This window comes from Girardinichthys multiradiatus, chromosome 6 (assembly GCF_021462225.1).
Source record: "Girardinichthys multiradiatus isolate DD_20200921_A chromosome 6, DD_fGirMul_XY1, whole genome shotgun sequence".
In the NCBI taxonomy this organism is placed as follows: domain Eukaryota; kingdom Metazoa; phylum Chordata; class Actinopteri; order Cyprinodontiformes; family Goodeidae; genus Girardinichthys; species Girardinichthys multiradiatus.
Window position 1 is genome coordinate 30,876,715 of NC_061799.1, and position 19,173 is coordinate 30,895,887.

The window sequence follows — 19,173 nt, forward strand, 5'->3', positions numbered from 1 at the left end:
GTGCCTGCTTTTGGCCCAATTTGTTTCATCCTCCAGGCCTTCCGTGTTTTTGTCACAAACTGGTCGTTCCAGTATCCAAAACTACGGCCAAATTATCCAAGAGAATAAAACAGCACGTGCCAGTCTCGTCGTGAAAAAACAGAGGAGAATCACGCAGACCTAAGGTGACTGGCCATCTGGACACCTGGATGTGCAGGTGATGATCTCTGTGAGGCAGAACTGCATCTGCATACAAAGTTTCACCCAAATGTCAGGTGAGGACAGGCTGCTGCATCGATTGTGACCTCCTTACCTTTAGATCTGTTGACATATTGAATGTGGGAAAACCAAAACAGAAATAAGAAATAACATATTAACAGGTATGATTGGCTCAGTCTATAAAAACATTATACATAAGGAGAGGAATTGTAATTTCTCCTGGCCTTTGCCTGAAAATATTAACTCTCATTCTATAGCCAGGAAACTGATTCCTGCTGTACCTGCTTTCTGCTTTCCTCTGTGAGGACCTCAAACATTAGTGAACAAACGTCATCATGAAGATTGAGGAGCACAGTAGACAGGTCAGAGATAAAGTTGTGGATACATTTTTTCCAAGTTTGAACTATTCAGTTAAGAAGAAGAAGGTGTTCTGATCAGATGAGACCAAAGCTAATCTTTTTTGCTCTAGATCCAAAATCCTATGTGTGGAACACTACCATTCACCCTGAGCATTTAATTCCCTCTGTGAAACAAGGAGGTGACAGCAGTATGTGTTTCTGCTGTACAAGAAAGATCAGAATTGATGGTAAAATGAATGGCGCTAAACACAGGGCACTCTTGGACAAAAATGTGTTAGAGGCTCCAAAACGTGAGACTTCCAACAGGACAAATAACCTAAATATACAACCGGAGTTAAAAAAGGAATATTTTGGACCAAATATTTGTGGGTTCGAATGGCCTAGTCAAAGTCTAAGCCTAAATGCAATTGAGAATCTGTGAATTGAACTTCTCTTTACAGGCACTTGCGATTGAACTTGAGCTATTTTCCAAAGACGAATGGACAAAACCTTCAGAATCCAGATATCCAGCCAAAGGTGGTTCCACAAACTATTAATTCAAGGGACGGAAGGCAATTGTATGCCACACTTTTTCAGATTTACATTTGTAAAAAAAAAAATTTAGAACCATCTATGCTTTTCCTTCTGCTTCACAATTATACAATACTTTAATGTTTGCAGCTGTTATATGAGAACGTGTGGGAAAAGTTCAAGGAATATGAGATCTATTTTACAAACAGAAGAAGAATGACAGACTTTCTGATCTGACCCTTTTATAGTATGTTTAACTTTGGTGTTCCTTATCATTACTGAGACATGCCTCCTCCACTGGGAATGCGTCTCTCGATGAATTGCTGTGCCAAATAGAGTTACTGTGCCAAAGAGGTCATTAAGAAAAACCTGCAACCAGCTGAGAGTTTAACAATAATGATTCACCTGTGAGCCCAGACGATACAACCCTGTGAGGTCTCTGTCCTTGAGCTGAAGAGTGGCTCTGTGGAGCTAAAGATGGAGCTAAAGACATGTCACAGATTCCTTCAAGCCTGTATGAAGAGGCTTGAAAGGATCCATCTGCAAGAAGGAGATAAATGTTTGCTAATGGAGGAGTACCTAACCTTTAGAGACTCACTGCAAAAATGGATTGTCACAAGTTCCACATTTAATATTTTGAAGAGGTAAAACATTTAATTTGGTAATGAAGGGCTTATAAGTGGAGCTAATTAAAAGTTGAAAAGATTATTAAAACAAACATGTGTATAAGACAGTGCTATGATTAGAAAGCTCTGCACATAATTTCTAAGCTTCAGTGAAAAAAAAAAAAACACACCAGTTCCTGTAAGTATACAGCCTTATCATGAAGCTACATTTTTTATGCTTATTTAAAGAAGCAATTTACCAATCTTCCTTCAACCTGAACATTTGCATTTAATAAAAAAGGAGTGCATTATAATGCACACCTTCATCCCCTGTGAGTGCCACATCTCTAAAGACACATACAGGCTCTATTAATGGTATAAAATGATATATGATTTTGTTTTCCCAAATGGGCCCTGGGGAAGTGTTTTAAGCATTGTGCAGATGCATGAAAATCGAACAGGGAGGTTTTATGTGACTACTGTGTGTTTATTTACAGTAAAAAGTATCTGCAACAGAGTGTGCTGCAGAGACACTGGCTGGCTTTGAATAAAGTTAGGTTTTGTGTTTTTCTGGCTAAAAATGTTGATTTTGGAGCAAAGGGACCATCCATTTCCCTAACTGAAGTCTAAAATACACAGGCCCTTATCCTGTATTACTCACTGCCGAATTTAGATTCAGAATCCTCTTGTTACATAGAAACAGGGGAGAACCTCACTTGCTTCTTGTCTCTTATCTAACATCACGTTTAATTTTGTGTTATACATTTGGAGAGAATGTGTACAGGCATTGTTTTGGACAGACAAATTTCTCTAAAACAAAAGACAACTGTTTTTATCATGTTAATGTTTTTAAACTACATATTTTGTATGATAATAGTTGGTCAGCTGCTATGAAAGATAATGAAATAAATGTTCTTCATGTTTAAGATTTACTGGATCTTTTGTAACTGTTTTTACAGGTTTATCATGAAAATATGAACCTACAGTACTGTGCAAAAATATTCATAACCCTTGAACTTTTTAACATTTTGTCAAGTTGCAACCATAAACCTCAGTGTATTTTACTGCCATTTGAAATGATAGACCAACAACAATTGGTGTATAACTGTGAAGTGGAAGAAAAAGGATACATTGTTTTTAAATGTAATTACAAATACAAATCTGAAAAGTGTGAAATTACAGCTGCAAGTAGTTTGAGGTATATCTCTATCAACCTTGCACATCTGGAGACTAGACTTTTGGCCAATCTTCAAAATAGCTAAAGCTGTTTTCAAGTCTTGCCACAGATTCTCAACTAGATTGAGGTCTGGACTTCCAGTTAAGGTGCCTGGTCTTTTACTGTTAATGCAATATTCTAAGGAAATATGTAGACCAGGATCACTGAAGAAAATAAAACAGTAATTGGCTGTGGAAATACACTTAAAATGAGTGTTTTGTCTTAAAAATCATGCAAAACAATCATTGAGTTCCAGTTCCAGTTAGAAGTTTAAATCCACTCATAATGGACATAAATGTAATACTAATTTCAAGAGGTGAAGGATGCCACTCGAACTTTTTTTTACAGGGTGGATTGATTTTTCAGTATAATGTACAGCTTCAATGATTTGCAAATCTATGAACATGATGCACAATTTCCTATGATCCAAACAAGGTCAAAATTAGACATAAAGACTCAAACATTCATACACCCTGACTAATATTTGGTTAAATGTCCCTTCGCAAGTTACACCTCAACTAAATGCTCTTTGGAGCATTTAGTTTAGGTGTAATTTAGTCTTTCTACAAGCTTCTAGCATAATTCTGACACCAATATTTGACTACTCTTGTGACTACTGGCAGAATTGGTAGCATTCATTTAAATTGTTTGGTGGCCTGTCCCAGGTTTTAAACACATCGCTTAATCTATACCTAAACCAGTTTGAATGTGTTTTGAATAACATGCAACCAAGTTTTAACTGATAAACTGTCTCCCTCCCCTGATGGAAAATTGGTTAAGATATTCAGGAACAACCAGGGAACAACTAAGGCTCAAGCTGATCATAGACCCTATTATCCTAACTTCACCTATATTACAGTCGCCCCTTCCTCAGATCAAAACTGGTTTTGGGATGGATACAACTGGTTAACTTTAGGTGTCATGATGTAGGGTTGTTTGGTTTTTGGTTTCGGGGTTTTTCCTTATGTTTTTCACTGTTCACGTTTTGAATCATGTTTCTGTTTATTTTCCTGGTTATGCTTTTGCTTCATGTTTTTCTAGTTTGTGTTCAAGAGTCTGATTTGCTCCAGTCACGTTTTGTTCTGTTAAGTTTATTCAGTTCACCTGCTTCAAGTTAATCTGTCTCCTTACTCCACCTGGTTTTCACGCCATATATTCACACCTGCTGTTTGTCTTCGTGGAAACATCTCTCACTCTCATGCTCATGTCTAGCTCTCTAACCAAGTCTTGTTTTTTTTTTTTTTTGATCATGCCATGCCTGTCTTGCCTGTCCGTTTGTTTTGTTCCTGCCTCCTGCTAAGTGTGAGTTTTTGTTATTGAACCTTTTTTTTTTTTTCACTTACCATCATGCTGCCTGCTCGTTTGCATTCTGGGGTCCAATTCCAAGTAAACCGTGACAGAACCGTGACAGAATGTTTCCGCCAAACACGGACCTCGCGGAGGAACATCAGGCTGGCTCCATTGACCTCTTTACCTTCCAGTCTCGGGAGGCGGAGAAGTCGTTGCGCCGTTCTGCGGGGCTGTCAGTGCCGCAGTCGGCTTATGAAGGATCCAGGTTGGCGATTCCAGTTCCGGGGACAGGTCCCCTTCGTCGCCGTTCTCCGCCTCCTCCCCTGGTTGTGCATTCTGGTCTGGCAATGAGGCCCACGTCCTCCTCCCGCCGCAAGAAACGCCGACGTGCAGCGGTTCCTAGCCGGTCGACTGGCGAGGAGGTGGTTTCCCTGCCAGCTGACGTGAGGGCTGCAACAAGTAAGCCCGCATCTTCGTCTGCCACAGCACTGTCTCCCAGGCTCGCTGCACCTCCGCCCATGCCGTCTGCGTTCGCTCCAGCCCGGAGTTCTGGGGCAACACCTGCCGAGCTGGAGCAGCGCTTGAGGTTCACTGCAAGCCAAATAAAGATCCTCAGGACGACTGGTCTCCTGTATTCCTCTCCTGAGCTGATGGAGAGGATAAGGCAGATCGGGATGGAGTATGAAGCAGCAGTAAGGCTGTTTTACTGCCATCCTCCATCATCCATGCCAAGTCTCCAGGGAGCTGCTGCTGCAGCAGAGCAGCCCACGTCAGGACTCCAGGGAGCTGCTGCTGCAGCAGAGCAGCCCACGTCAGGCCAGACACACCACAGCCTGACCCTAAGTCAGCCTCAACCTCCTCCACACAGCGCAGAAGACGTCGTAAGAGGGACGCCCCGGCTCAAGTCATTGGGGGCCCCGGCGACGCCTCAGTTCCTGCTCACGTCACGGAGGGTCCGGCTGATGCCTCAGCTCCTGTTCCCAGTCAGCAGGAGTTTAAGGAACGTTTTGTCCTCGTTCTGGCTTTTGAACCCAGAGCTGAGGTCAGGCTCTGCTTCAGCCTCTGAGGGTTCCACAGTATGTCTGGGAAGTCCTCTACTCTGCTCAGTCGGCTTCCATGTCTTTGGTGCAGGCCTGGTCGCCCGCCTGAACTCTGTACCTGCTCGGGACGACCTCCCGGTCGCCCGCCTGAACTCTATTTTTGTTTTTGGCCCTCCTACCAAGGCCCCAACCGCCCGCACCGGTCGGGTTGTTTTCTTTTTGTTTGGACTGTTGTGGGCGTCTGGTATCCGCCCTTAAGGGGGGTTCTGTCATGATGTAGGGTTGTTTGGTTTCTGGGATTTTGTTGGTCTTATTCACAGTTCAAGTTTTGAATCATGTTTCTATTTATTTTCCTGGTCATGCTTTTGTTTTGTCGTCTTGTTCATGTTTTGTCAAGTTTGGTTTTTGGATCTCGTTATGCTTTTGCTTCATGTTTTTCTAGTTTGTGTTCAAGAGTCTGTTTTGCTCCAGTCATGTTTTGTTCTGTTAAGTTTTTTCAGTTCACCTGCTTCAAGTTAATCTGTCTCCTTACTCCACCTGGTTTTCACGCCATATATTCACACCTGCTGTTTGTCTTCGTGGAAACATCTCTCACTCTCATGCTCATGTCTAGCTCTCTAACCAAGTCTTGTTTTTTTTTTTTTTTGATCATGCCATGCCTGTCTTGCCTGCCCGTTTGTTTTGTTCCTGCCTCCTGCTGAGTGTGAGTTTTTGTTATTAAACTTTTTTTTTTTTTTTTTCACTTACCATCACGCTGCCTGCTCGTCTGCATTCTGGGTCCAATTCCAAGTAAACCGTGACATTAGGTTTCTGAAATGGCACCAACTTGAAACCAATTGGAAGTTTATGGACCATTTTCAAAAGCTTAGTCACTGATCAGAAACCTGCCCATTTAGATGAACTCTAACAACGTTGCCAAGAAGGGCGTTAAAACAAATCCAGTTGGACTCATATAAGGAGCTAATTGATGTCTGCAACTTCCAACAGGACATTTGACCATTTTTATTACTTTGTAAGGGTGTATGTACATATTTCATCCTGTATACAGGATTCTGACTCACTGTGGATTACAGAAAATGCAGAGTAAACATTGAAATTAAATTAAACATTTGATCAAAACTGTATCTGAATTCCTAGGGTCTTATTTCCTAGTTTTTAACCAAATTTAATGGACATTAGCCCAAGTTTGTTGTGTAAAGAGAGACAAAGAGTAAAACGAAAACATTGTTATCCTTGACCTCTTTTTCTGCAGGCATCATAGAAGCAATTTGTCTTTCTCCCTTGGAAAAAAGGGCTGCTTCAAGTGCTAGAAGAAGCAGACCTGATTGTATCTGTGCATAAACAGACCTTTGGCAGTGTAATATTAGGATTCAAGGTAAACACTGCAACTGTCTCACTGAGTCCCTCGCACAAGAGAGGAGGTGATTCACTTGCTCTCAGTTCAAGGTTCAAGTTGGACCTCTGAGACAGTTTTTTATCAAATATTTATACTGACAAACAGAGGCCACCTCACAAAGTTAAGCGCACAGTCTTGACAATGTGGGAAAACAATGACAAAAAGCCTTTGTCACTCAAAACACCTGGTCATGATGAGTCTCTAAGCAACTACTGTTGGAGCATGAAAGAAAGGGAAGGGAAAAAGCACCTGCTTAATGACTCGCTGGTTGAAACCTGTCTCCTATTTCCTGCAGGAGGGGGGTAGAGGGGTTGTTCAAGTGGAGAAGCATATGATTTAAGTCAGAGGAGCTTTCTTCATTTAGATCCTCAGTGTCTTTCATTTTCCTTCAGCGCTGCGACATTATTGTGAGGGGGATGTTATGGTGGAGAGCAAACGAAAATGATAAAACAGGGACAATGATGCACATGAAAGAGGTTGTGTGTAAAAAGCCCACACAGCTAAAAACTTAGTCAAATTGGGGCTCTTCTTTGTTCAGAACAAAAATAATGCTGATAAAAAATGAGTCAGAAGGTGCTAAGGAGGTAATTAAGTGTTTTTTATTTTTATTTTCTTTGATCCTTTTCCAAATTCTTCCTTGTATTTATATTTAATCATGTTTGTAATCCTTTACAAAGTCTATATGTTCTGACGGAAACTGCAACAACACCTTTGATAGATCAACACACAGGAGTGTATTTTACACATAAAAGTATGAAATTTGACTTATGCATCTGTATTCAGCCCCTGTAAAATGATGTTTTGTAGAACTACCTTTCTTTGCAATTAAAGAAGCAAGTGTTTTGGAGTATGTCTCCATGTTTCTTTTTTGCCCTGCTCAAGATCACTCAGATTGGGTTTATAACATCTGTGAGCACTGTTTTTTAGATTTTGCCACACATTTTCAATTGCATTTTGTCTGGATTTTAATTAGGCCATTTGTAAGACATGAATATACTTTGATTGTTGTATGTTTAGGGCTGTTTTCCAGTGGGAAGGTGGACCACACGTCTAAGTCTAATATCCTTTGCAACTTCTAAGATTTTCTAAGGATTGCCCTGTATTTAGTGAAATTCATCTTCCTATCAACTCTAATCAGCTTCCTCCTTTCTGTTGAATTAAAGCATAACCACAGCATGAGGCTGCCACCACTATGGTTCACCATGTAGTCCATTAAGGGTGACGTGCAGAAGGAACATTTTACTCTCATCTGACTAGTCTCTGCTGAAGAAATAAATCCCCACATCATGATACTGATGATCTTGCCAGTAATACATTTGATTTTTTAGTTGCTTTTGAATATTTGTATGGCAAAAAACGTGTGGAAGGGTATAAGGATGAACTTTTTCCTATTTATAATCGTTTAAGTCCACTTTGTTTTGCTGGACTATTTGGCAACTTCAGCTCTCAGGACGATCAAACAAAATAAAATATCTGAGGAATAGTTTAACACAGCTAGCAAAGGTCACGTTGTGTATATAATTTTTCATGTGTGGGGGCTAACTGGAGATACAAAAACGACCCACATCTTAATAAGGTCTGTCAACAGTTGATTGCAGTCGATTGCATTTGATTTAAACCCTTTGGCTGGCTGTCATATCTGTTGTCCTCTGATGTCACTGAATGAGCAGTGCGGGCTTCCAGTGCGCACCTTCGGGCGCGCAGCGGTGGCACAGCCTGTGCATTTTCCTCCTTCTTCACACTCTGCCCAGAAACCTGCCGTTTCTGCTCATATTTTCCTGCATCCGGATTGTTGGTCGCGAGTCCTCATAGCTCCTCCTAATCGGGCTTGGTTTCGTTGGAACCAACTTTTTAGGGGGAAGGACTAAAAGAGGTAAGGTGGTTTTGCTCCTGTTGAAAGACGTCCTTGAGCGCGGGGCTTTTGCGCGTAGTTCTTCCTCTCAGTAAACCAACACTTCTTTAAATTTAAAAATGTATCCTTTTCTGCCCTAATTAGGTGTTTTTCAGTTGTTTCGGGTGGTGAGTTTACGTCCTGCAGCAGCAGCCGCAGCAGGAGGAGCGTCTGTGTTCAGTACCATGGAGAGCGGCGTGGTGCACATATTCAAAGAGAACCGCTGTCCCTCGGACCAGCCGGGGGAGTGCGTCCCGAACTTCACCTGGCAGCCCGGCTTATCGGACATCTTCAACTACACCCCCAACGGCACCTGGGACGCCGAACCCGAGCCGATGTCACCCATCATCCCCATCATAGTCGCCGTGTACTCGGTGGTGTTTGTGGTGGGCTTGGTGGGCAACTGTTTGGTGATGTATGTCATCATTAGGTGAGTTTTTATGTTTAGTGTGTGTGACATTTGTTTGTGACATGTGAGTAAGTGTGAGGCAGCGCACTTAGCCAATCTGCGCGCACAGTGCGTTATTGTGAAACTGTTGGGTATTTTTTTCACTGGCAGTCATGTTTCAGTTTAATGCCAACCAGTAAATATTTGCATCAAATAGAAAAAATAATTACTTTTATTTACATATATATTGGATTTTCTCTGTTTGTCTCACTGATGTCTCCTGAATGTGTCTACGTGAATGTTCCTTCACTGAAACAGTAAAAATTATTATTTTTTTCTTTTTATTCTTTGTCTTCTAAGTGGTTTGTAGAAACTGCAGAGCTTGCTTTTGGTTATTAAAGGTTATCTGTTTCATTACATGTAAGGTCCTGTGAAAAGCCTGATGCAGAGCTTAAAATACTGATTTTAAAATCAGATACCAACAAGGAGGGGTAAAAGTAGGAATCTTTATTTGTCTCAAGCAAAATGTTTTGTAAAAATATGTACAAAGGAAGGGAAAGACTGGAAAAGTGTGGAAATGCCTGCTGGAACTTTCATGCAAAATTAAGTTAATAAATCAAATTATCTTCTTAGAATAAAGAAATGGGGGAGTTTTTATTTTACTCTGTTAAAAACAATAAAATGTCTCTGTTAACACTTACATTGCAAATCCTTAAAAGATTCCAAGCCTCTTACAGGACAACTGTAAATGTGTTTCCTATTGGCTTCGGTCTTTAGGTCTTAAGAGGGCAATGGGAAATTCTTTATGGAAATCACTGAGCCTCTGGAACAGGGTTATACATCTCCAGTCCTTGAGAGCTACTATTCTGCATCCTTGCTCCAATAAACCTCAAATAGCTGAATTATCTCATCAGCATGTTATTTAGCTCTGCAGAGGCCTGAAAAGGAGCTATTCCTTTGATTACTGTGTGTTGGGGAAGGGATGCATTTAAAAGCTGCAGGATATTTTGCTAAGGGGCCCTTTAGCAAAAACAAAACATCCCCACAGCATGATGCTGCAAACACCATGCTTGCTGTTGGCACAGTGTGCCTCACCTTGACTCCTCTAAACATACCTGGTATTGTGGGAAAACAAATAAATATATGTCTTGCCTGACCATAAAACATTTCAAGAGCACTGCTGCAAATTTCGGGTAATCTTGAACGTTTTCTTTTTTTAATTAGAAGCTTCTTTCGTGGTTGGCTCTCTTTTAGCTCAAGGCAATGTAAAACTGGTGTCAGTTTGGACAATGATACTGATGTTTCAGCAACTTTGTATGTTCTTAGGTTGTTCTTCAACATTCTAAGCTTAAAGCTCATACACTTGGGCCTGCAGGTGGGTTATTTCCTGTTAGATTTCTGTTACATATTTCCCCTGGGTTTTCTTGTGTCTTAGTTCAGCTTCTTGTGTGTATTAGTCTCTCTCCCTCAGCTCCCCTGCTTACCTTCTGCCATCAGCTGCTCCTTGTTATCTCTTGATTAACACACCAGTCTCCAATGTTATTCTCCACACCTCCCTCAGGTTATATGTAAGCTCACTCATTCTCATTGTTTTCTACTGGATTCTCCCTTTAAACTTCCAGTTTTCATGCCCGTGTCCAAGCCTGTTTTCTCTAACCGTTTTTCTCATCTTGTTCTCCTTGTGCTCTCCTGAAAGTTCTCCATTTTTATCAATAAATTTGTTCATCCCATGCTTCTGTCTGCCCTTTGGTCCTACAAAAATACACAAAACACAATAAAAAACACAAAAACAATCCCATCTCTTAATGGTGTCTTTTTGATGATCTAATATGCTTGTTTTTTTCATTCAAGGTCGATCCATATCAAATTACAAGACCATAACTCTGTAAAAACAAATTTGCAAGACCTCAACTGACCTCTCTGAAGTTCAGTGCCTGTAAGCCTAACGGAAACTGTTTCACACAATTAAATTAAAATTACGATCAGAAGGGTTTAAAAAAAAAGCTATGCGTCAACAAAACGGGAGAGCAGCAAATCGTATGAAAAAAAACAATTCTCAGTATCAACTTTTAACTTATTTTTGCTTTTTACAGTGTTCAAAGTAAATCAGCTGTCACATAAATGGGATTAAACCCTCTGTTTGCATCTTCACCACCTGTAGATACACCAAAATGAAAACAGCCACCAACATCTACATCTTTAACCTGGCTGTGGCAGACGCCTTGGTGACCACCACCATGCCCTTCCAGAGCACCGACTACCTACTCAGTTCCTGGCCGTTCGGTGAGGTGGCGTGCAAAGTTTTCATCTCCATCGACTACTACAACATGTTCACCAGTATTTTCACCCTGACCATGATGAGCGTGGATCGCTACATTGCCGTGTGCCACCCGGTCAAGGCCCTGGATTTTCGCACCCCCATGAAGGCAAAGATCATCAATGTGATCATCTGGGTGCTGTCCTCAGCTGCTGGGATTCCTGCCATGGTGCTCGGCAGCACCAACACCAACAACGGTACATCAGCCTCAGTGCTGTTTTTATAGATTTCCTTCATATTCTAATAGCCAACCTAAAATATCTTTTAATTCAAAAATCTTTGCCCATAATTGTTCTAGTTGACGGCTTCAGTACCGTGAACATGTTCTATAGATGTTATAAAATCTGCAAAAACTGCCAGACTTGAAAGGAAAATTGTTTCTCGAATGACATTTGCTTTATTGAAAGCTATTAGATCGTTAACTTATTATTTTAATCTGACCTCAAAACCTTTCTCAAGAGAGAAATGCACTTCATCAATAGATCTTACATTCACAGCTACAGAGTCTTACAAAAGTATTCACACCCCTTGAACATGTTCACATTTTGTCACATTACAACCATAAAGACCTAAGTGAGTTATTGGGATTTTATTTAATAGCCCAACAAATAAAGTAGTGTATGTTTGTAGTGTATGTTTCTAAAATTGAAAGTAAATTTAAATTTGTTTTTCCAAAATTAATTAGAAATTTTACATCTGAAAAATGGGGGGTGCATTTGCATTCGGCCCCCTTTTCTCTGATACCCCTGAAAAAACCCAGCAGGAGAAGGTCAATTAATTTTAGTATAAATATAACTGTTCTGAGAAGGCCTCAGAGGTCCTGAAGTTATGTCGAAGTTTCACGCAGGGTTAGGTTATAAAACAATATCCAAAGCTTTGAATATCTCACAGAGCACTGTGGAAAATGGGAAGAGTATGGCATAGATGCAACTCTACCACGATTTGACATCCACATAAGTTGCTGGGCCAGGTAAGGAGAGCATTAATCAGAGAACAGGTTTGATAGTTCATCCAGCTTACAATACAAGATGAGACTTCAGCTACAGTATATTTCAGGAAAACGAACAGACTTCATTTATGTATTTACTTTAAAAAAAATTTCACAAATCATAGCATCTTTTTTAGAAAACCTCAAACCTCAAAGCAGTAATTCAGTCCAGGTTTGACTTATCCATATATTTATGTTTTAAACTTGACTAATTCTAAGTTGTCCTTCATTCCTAAACCAAAGCACTGAAAATGTTTTGATTTGGTTATTCACAAATGTAAAGTGATCTGTTTGGGGTAGAATTATTCAGTTTAAAGTTGATCAGTCTTAGATTTGGAGTCAAAACCTGTTTGCAGTTTGCCACAAAACATAGAAGGGACACACCAAGCATGTGGAAGAAGGTAATAGGTAAGACGAAAAGCCAAACTTTCTGGCCTACATGTAACATGCTATGATGGGCAGAAATATAACACTGCCCATCACTTTGAAAAACCACTCCCACACTAAAATACAGTAGGGGTAGAATCATGCTGAGGGGATCTCTGAACAGGCTATTACCATGGTCGAACATGGTGATGGCAGAATCATGCTGTTCGGATGCCTTAATTCAGTAGGAACAGATAAGTTGGTCGGAGCTAATGGGATGATAGATGGACATAAATATAGGGCATTCCTGGAAGAAAACATGTTTGAGGCTGCAAATGAAGTGAGGCCGGTGGAGAGCTTTATCTTCAAAGGAGCAATGACTGTAAACATATAGCCAGAGCTGCAATTAAACTGTTTAGATCAAAGCATATTCTTGTGATTGAATGGCCCAGTTAAAGTACAGACTTAAATGCAGTTGATAATCAGTGGCAATACCTTTTTCAAATTATTTGCGTATCATAATGGGAAAAAATGTCAGAATGCAAAATTGCTACAGACAAACACTATAAGACTAACAGCTAAAGTTGCAGCAAAAGGTGCTTTTCCAAACCTTTGAGTCAGAGGCTGAATTCAGAGGCACATCACACAACTATGTATAATTATTCTTCAACTTCACAAAAACGCTCTACTATGTATGAATTCATCACATACTTTAAAGAGTTAATAAAATACACTGAAGTTTTTGGTTGTAACATGACAAAATGTGAAACATTCCATGCTTTTGCAAGGCGTTGGTTTGTGGTTCCAGACCAACTGAGTCCAAGTTAATGGGATGTACTTAGAGAAGAAGTCATAGGCTAAGCTGTCCATTTATTTAAGGAATATAAAAGAAAAGGCTCATGTATAAAACAATTATAAGTTCAAAATAACAAAACTTTTAGAACTTATAGTTGCTGACCATTGAATTGTTTTGCTGAAGTCTGATGTTTGTGTCTGAATGGTCACACATTCTCATCTAACTCTTTTGTAACTTTTCCATAACTAACAGGAACCACAGAATGCGCTTTACAGTTTCCTGAGCCCTACACCTATTGGGACACCCTGATGAAGATATGCGTTTTCATCTTCGGCTTTGTGGCACCCCTCATTATCATCACCGTCTGCTACACCTTGATGGTGCTGCGACTGAAGAGCGTTCGCCTACTGTCAGGCACACGTGAAAAAGATCGCAACCTTCGTCGGATCACCCGCCTGGTGCTGGTGGTGGTTGCGGTTTTTGTGGTGTGCTGGACGCCCATTCATATCTTCATCCTGGTGAAATCGTTGTCAACCAACGTGCCTGAGACCACCGCTGTCATGGCTGCCTACTTCTTTTGCGTTGCACTAGGCTACACCAACAGCAGCCTCAACCCTATCCTTTATGCTTTCCTGGACGAGAACTTTAAGAGGTGCTTCAGGGACTTCTGCTGCCCTGGAGGGCGAGGTCATGGTGACTGTCAGGGGGTGAGCAGAGTGAGGAGCACGCTGCGGGATCACACCTGTGCCACGGAAGGGAGGGGTGATGGGAGGCAAGCCAGGCCCGTATGACTAGCCATGAACATGTCCTCCAGGCCTTACCAGAGCTGGGAGGACTCTATTGATCTATGTTTGACTCAAATCACTACTACTATCTAAGAAGGATCAATATTCCTTAGTGAATCCCATGAAAAGATCAAACCAACAATGATTTGACTTTAGTTCACCAATATGCTGCACTGCTTTCAATAGGAGAACGTATAGCCCCAAATATTGTATAGACATAGTACTGAACAAACTCTGGTAGTAAAAATATTTCTACGTTGTTTCCAGATATGAAATTATCAGAACGTCATTTGCATTTTGAGTGGTAAAATCCAGTGACTAAAATAGGCAGTCAGAGAGAAAGATACACTCTTAAGTCCCTTTTAAAAATACAAGCGTCCCAAGAATTTGTCATGTGTTTTCACTGGCTGCCCAGTTGGTGGCAATGTATGGAGCGTCAGGCTAGAGTCTAATGAAGTGGCTTTTTTGAATAGTATCAACTCCCACGCACATACAATAAAATGCCTTTTGAATTGCTGTCCACTGTAGTGGCCACTTTAAATGAAGGGCTTACTACAGATCCCACCCCTTAACTTAAAAAGATTACAGGGCTTCAAAAAGGCCTAATTTTGCCTCAATATCAATATTATCTTTAAAGTCATATGTCAATGTCTCACGTTGGTTTTGGTCTTTCTATGAGATTTAATTCGTTTTAGCAAACACATAGTAACTTTATTAAAATTCAACTTAGACTACAGGGTTGGAAGTTGGTGAAGTACAAAGATGCCTTTGGGATAACACAATAACAATGTGTATATCTAACTGATAAATTTCCTTCTGAGGAAAGTTGAAGCTAGAAATTAAATGATTTGCACTTGAGCAGCATTTATCATATGATGATGGAAGATGTCCACTAACTATTTGTTGTGGCTCCGTGAAAATGTTTTGAACCTCTGACCTACATGTTCCCTAAGTGGCTGTCACAGTAAAGTAAATAATATAGTTATCACAAGCACAAAAGATCAACAGCAGCTACAGGCACAGAATAAATTAAAAATTTTTCCTGATTATTTTAGGAAATACAATTATTTTAAGCATTTTCCCGGCTAATAATCAATACATGTCAGTGGTAGTTTTGTGCTTACCAGTACTGCATATTTGTGCTTTTTGAAGATAAATCTATGTAGAACATTCAGTATGCACTCAGGGATCATTCTCTGTGAATCACAAATGAGTGAGGTGCTTTCTCCTTGACCAGATAGTTAACTCCGAAGAGGGTTGGTAGTGAAACGGTGATTTTTGATCTTCAGAGATGAACTTTGCATCATAATGAGTTGTTTTTGATCTGAGACTGTACCACAACCCATGAGCATTTTCAGCTGTGATTCTCTTTTAGTCAAGATGTTGGGTGCTGTGCACGATATGTGGACATTTTATCTCCTTAACTTTGTCTAAAACTACAACTTACATGGGGAGAGGGCTTCAACGCTAAAGTCAATATGACAATAGCATGAGTGTAAAATAAAAGACATCCACATGTTTAATGAGCAAAACATTATCTTGCTGGGTGTAAATTTCTGCTTTACACTTTATCTTTACAGGATTTGTGAATGTGTGATAAATCCTAATATGTGATACTGGATGGATAATTTAAACATCAGTATGTAGACTTAGTTTTAACTATATACATGGACAGTGTTCTTTAATGAAACTTTAATAACCACCAACCTCTGAATTTACACAAGCACGGGACTTTTTAGATTGTGTTACATAAAATGTATTTAACATCACAAAGTTTGACTTGTATTAGCTGAAATGTATATTATGTTTTTATTTTATCTTTCAAAAGAATCCTTGTCGCGGCTTTACTGCTTTGCTTTTTGTCTTGAATGCTGTAAAAACAGTCGCCAGTTTGACTGGATCTAATTATGTATGTTCTAAAAATTTGCGTCAGTATTATATTACTGCAGTAGTTCTATTTGAAAGTTGTTCTTGTGCCTTGCTTATGTGACTTTATCATTATTTAAGATTCATTTTTACTCTATTTACTCTACACTATTATTGTCAGAGTGTCAGTTTTACACAGGATATCCCACCTATTTTAGTCAATGTTCTCTCTCAAATATTGGCTTTACATTTTAACCTGATTGTCTTTGATCTTGACTTTGTTCATGAACAAAATTTTTAAAAAAGTGTTCCTCATGTTGCATATAATATTTTAGTGTATCTTTAGCTTTGGGTGTCAAAATATGTTTTGTAAATGGACAATTAAGTCATAATAAAGCTGTCAAGAAATTGGAAATTGGATTCTTTTAGGCAGTCTGAATGTAAAAAAGGGTCCAGTTATTAAACACATCCATGTGGGTTCCAAGGAGACACAAATCAACCATGAAATTATTTCTCACCTTACCATGACTTTTTTTTTTTTTTTTCAATTTTGCATTACTCCATTCAACTCACATACAATTGTAGTGTTTCCATGGTGAGAATGCTGACTAAAAGGCAGTGGTGGTCCAAGGCTTGTTGCGTTAATTGTAAAGCAGTTTGTACTGCAGCCTTGCAGAGGAATTTGAAAAGGGACAACTTAGTCCTTATCTAAGACGGTCAAGGTCAAATCAAATGCATGACAGCTGTAACTACAACACATATAAAGCTCCAGAGAAATTAGTTTCAGGCTGTTTTTCTCAGAATCGAGTCATTATTATTAAGGATGCATTTTTTTCTGTTTCTTTTAATCCAGTTAAATCTTAATCCCTCTTTATTATCAGTCACAACAGCAAGAACTGAGTAAGAGGTAACAAATAAGGTTACAATTAAAAGGCAAGAGAAAAAGCATAATATAAGTTAGTTCAACCATGTTATCATTTAAATCAATTATTTTTAATATAATCACTTTTGAATCGTTGCACAGTTTAAAAGTTATCAAATAGATTATGTCTTTGTACTGTTTGGTCTATTTTTTTCTGTATAAGTCAGATTTATGTGGACAGCTATGAATAAAGATCCAAGCATCAGCTGAACATGAATTTGTGATATGTATGTTTAGTGGAGGACCCAAACTCAGGCATGAGGTAGGCAGTCAAAATTATAATTATTATAAATATGATATAGTCAAAGTTAATACAGACAAACACAGAAAGTGAATAATTAAACGTAAGAAAGGGAAAGGAGTTCAATAAAAATATACGCCTAAAGAAATGACACATAATAAAAAAACAAGTCCTAAAGATAATGTCAACTTGTGAGGGTGCTGGGAAGCATCTCCCTCACTAAGGTGAAGCACACAAAAACACTAATAGCAAGTTGGTATTGTTATGTTTTATTTTGATGATTAACTTCTTTTTCTTTGAGGTCCATTTCCTGGGGACTGGCTTCATGGGGTGCACACATGATGGCAGTCTAATGACTTCACCTGGAGGGACTTCCCTAATCATCCATCTCACTGGGTGAAGTTGGGGGTTGAAATGGACTGAAGCTTTTGTTTTGATTTGCTCTTTTTTTGTTGACTTGTATATTTAAATAAGTTGTTAGTCAAGTGTGTGTATGTGTTTAAAATGACTTCTGAGCAATTCTGATAGCTTATGTAGTTGTTTTGCTTAAGGGAAATCCCCCTTGAATTTGAAGAGTGGTAGCATCCCTTTATATTTAAGCAGGATTGCAGAGTAGGGTGGGGTTTTTGATCTCGCCTGAGGAGGCGTGGCTTGGGATGCAAAAAAACAAGTCAGAATTTTGACGGATTTGGAAAAACCTTTCTTGAGTATAGACCCAATTTTGATAACAGTATCGAGCAGATAGATGCTGAGAGATTATTTATTTTTGGAAGCGGCTGTAAGAGGCATAACAATTCTGAAGAAGAGAGAGTAGTTAGGAGGAAAATTAGAAAGGAAGAATGTAAAATAAGATTAAAGCTAAAAAATAAAGAAGAAAAAGTGAACCTGAGTCCTATTTCACTATCTAGAGAAAAAAAAAAAAAAGATAGGAGGTGTTGAAATGGTGAAGGTATTGAGAGATGGAAATATACAGGTGTTGTGTAAAACTGAAGAACAAAGAAGAAAGGCTTTACAAGTTGAAAACATTTGCAAGAAAATGGTGACAGAGAGGAAGATTATTGGAGAAGATAAAAACATGCGGAGGGTAATTTATGGCATTCCTTTGGAGGAAGATATTTAGACAAATAAAAAAAAGAAAAGCATTGTTGGTGCACAGGTAAAAAATCTCAAGAGATTGACAAAAAATGTAAACGGAGAAAGAGTAGGAAGCCAGTCAATTTTAATAGAAACAGTGTTGTCACAAAATGTGCGGAGGAGGATGTGGAATATTTATAAAAGAATGAATACAATATCAGATATTAGGAAAAGGTAAAAATTTAGAATACATAGTAGTTGAAATTTATGGTAAAAAAGAAAAATGTAAGATAATAAATTTCTATAATCCATGTAAAATATTATCATTCGAGTTGATGGATGAATTAATGGTATTTAGAAGGAAAAGTAGTCTGGTGTGGAGATTTTAATGCTAACAGCACATTATGGGGAAAATGTAACGATACAAATGGACAAATTATTGAAGAAATAATGGAAATGAAAAATTTGGTATGTATTGGAGAAACTTGTAATACCGTAGGGAGAGAAACAAAAATTGATCACATTTGGAAAACAATTAAAAGAATGAAGGGTATTAGAAAAGAATACTGATATCCTATATTAAAAATAGATAATACAACTATAACAGAAGATAAAGAAAAAGCAGAAATATTAGCTAAAACATTTAGTAAAATTCATAGTTCAAGTAATATTAGTGAAGAGGGAAAGAAAGGTAGGGAAATCACAAAGATTAAATATAAAGATTTAATACGAAATAATTTAATAAATGAGCCATTTACAAATGGAGAGTTGAACTTTGTAACCAGGAAAACAAAAAATACATCACCTGGAAAAGATCAAATTTACTATACGATGATAGAACATCTTAATGACAAAGCAAAAGACAAAATATTAGAATTATACAATAAAGTCTGGGAGGAGGGAGAGCTGCCACAGAGCTGGAAGG

The 19,173-nt window shown here is 38.9% G+C and overlaps 1 protein-coding gene across 1 annotated transcript; it reads left to right on the top strand.

Moving 5' to 3' along the window:
- The first annotated feature begins 8,298 nt into the window (after positions 1 to 8,298).
- Positions 8,299 to 16,426, top strand: oprk1 (opioid receptor, kappa 1). The gene is made up of 4 exons (XM_047367554.1): positions 8,299 to 8,487; positions 8,611 to 8,935; positions 11,055 to 11,407; positions 13,613 to 16,426. The coding sequence occupies exons 2-4, from the start codon at positions 8,691 to 8,693 to the stop codon at positions 14,149 to 14,151; spliced, it is 1,137 nt and encodes a 378-aa protein (XP_047223510.1). The 5' UTR covers positions 8,299 to 8,487; positions 8,611 to 8,690; the 3' UTR covers positions 14,152 to 16,426.
- The last annotated feature ends 2,747 nt before the right edge of the window (positions 16,427 to 19,173 follow it).

Excerpts from the sequence above, each read along its gene's own strand:
- oprk1 (XM_047367554.1), top strand. The coding sequence starts at position 8,691 with ATGGAGAGCGGCGTGGTGCACATATTCAAAGAGAACCGCTGTCCCTCG. Across the intron at positions 8,936-11,054 it reads GTGATGTATGTCATCATTAG|ATACACCAAAATGAAAACAG; the intron begins GTGAGTTTTTAT and ends CACCACCTGTAG. Across the intron at positions 11,408-13,612 it reads CAGCACCAACACCAACAACG|GAACCACAGAATGCGCTTTA; the intron begins GTACATCAGCCT and ends CATAACTAACAG.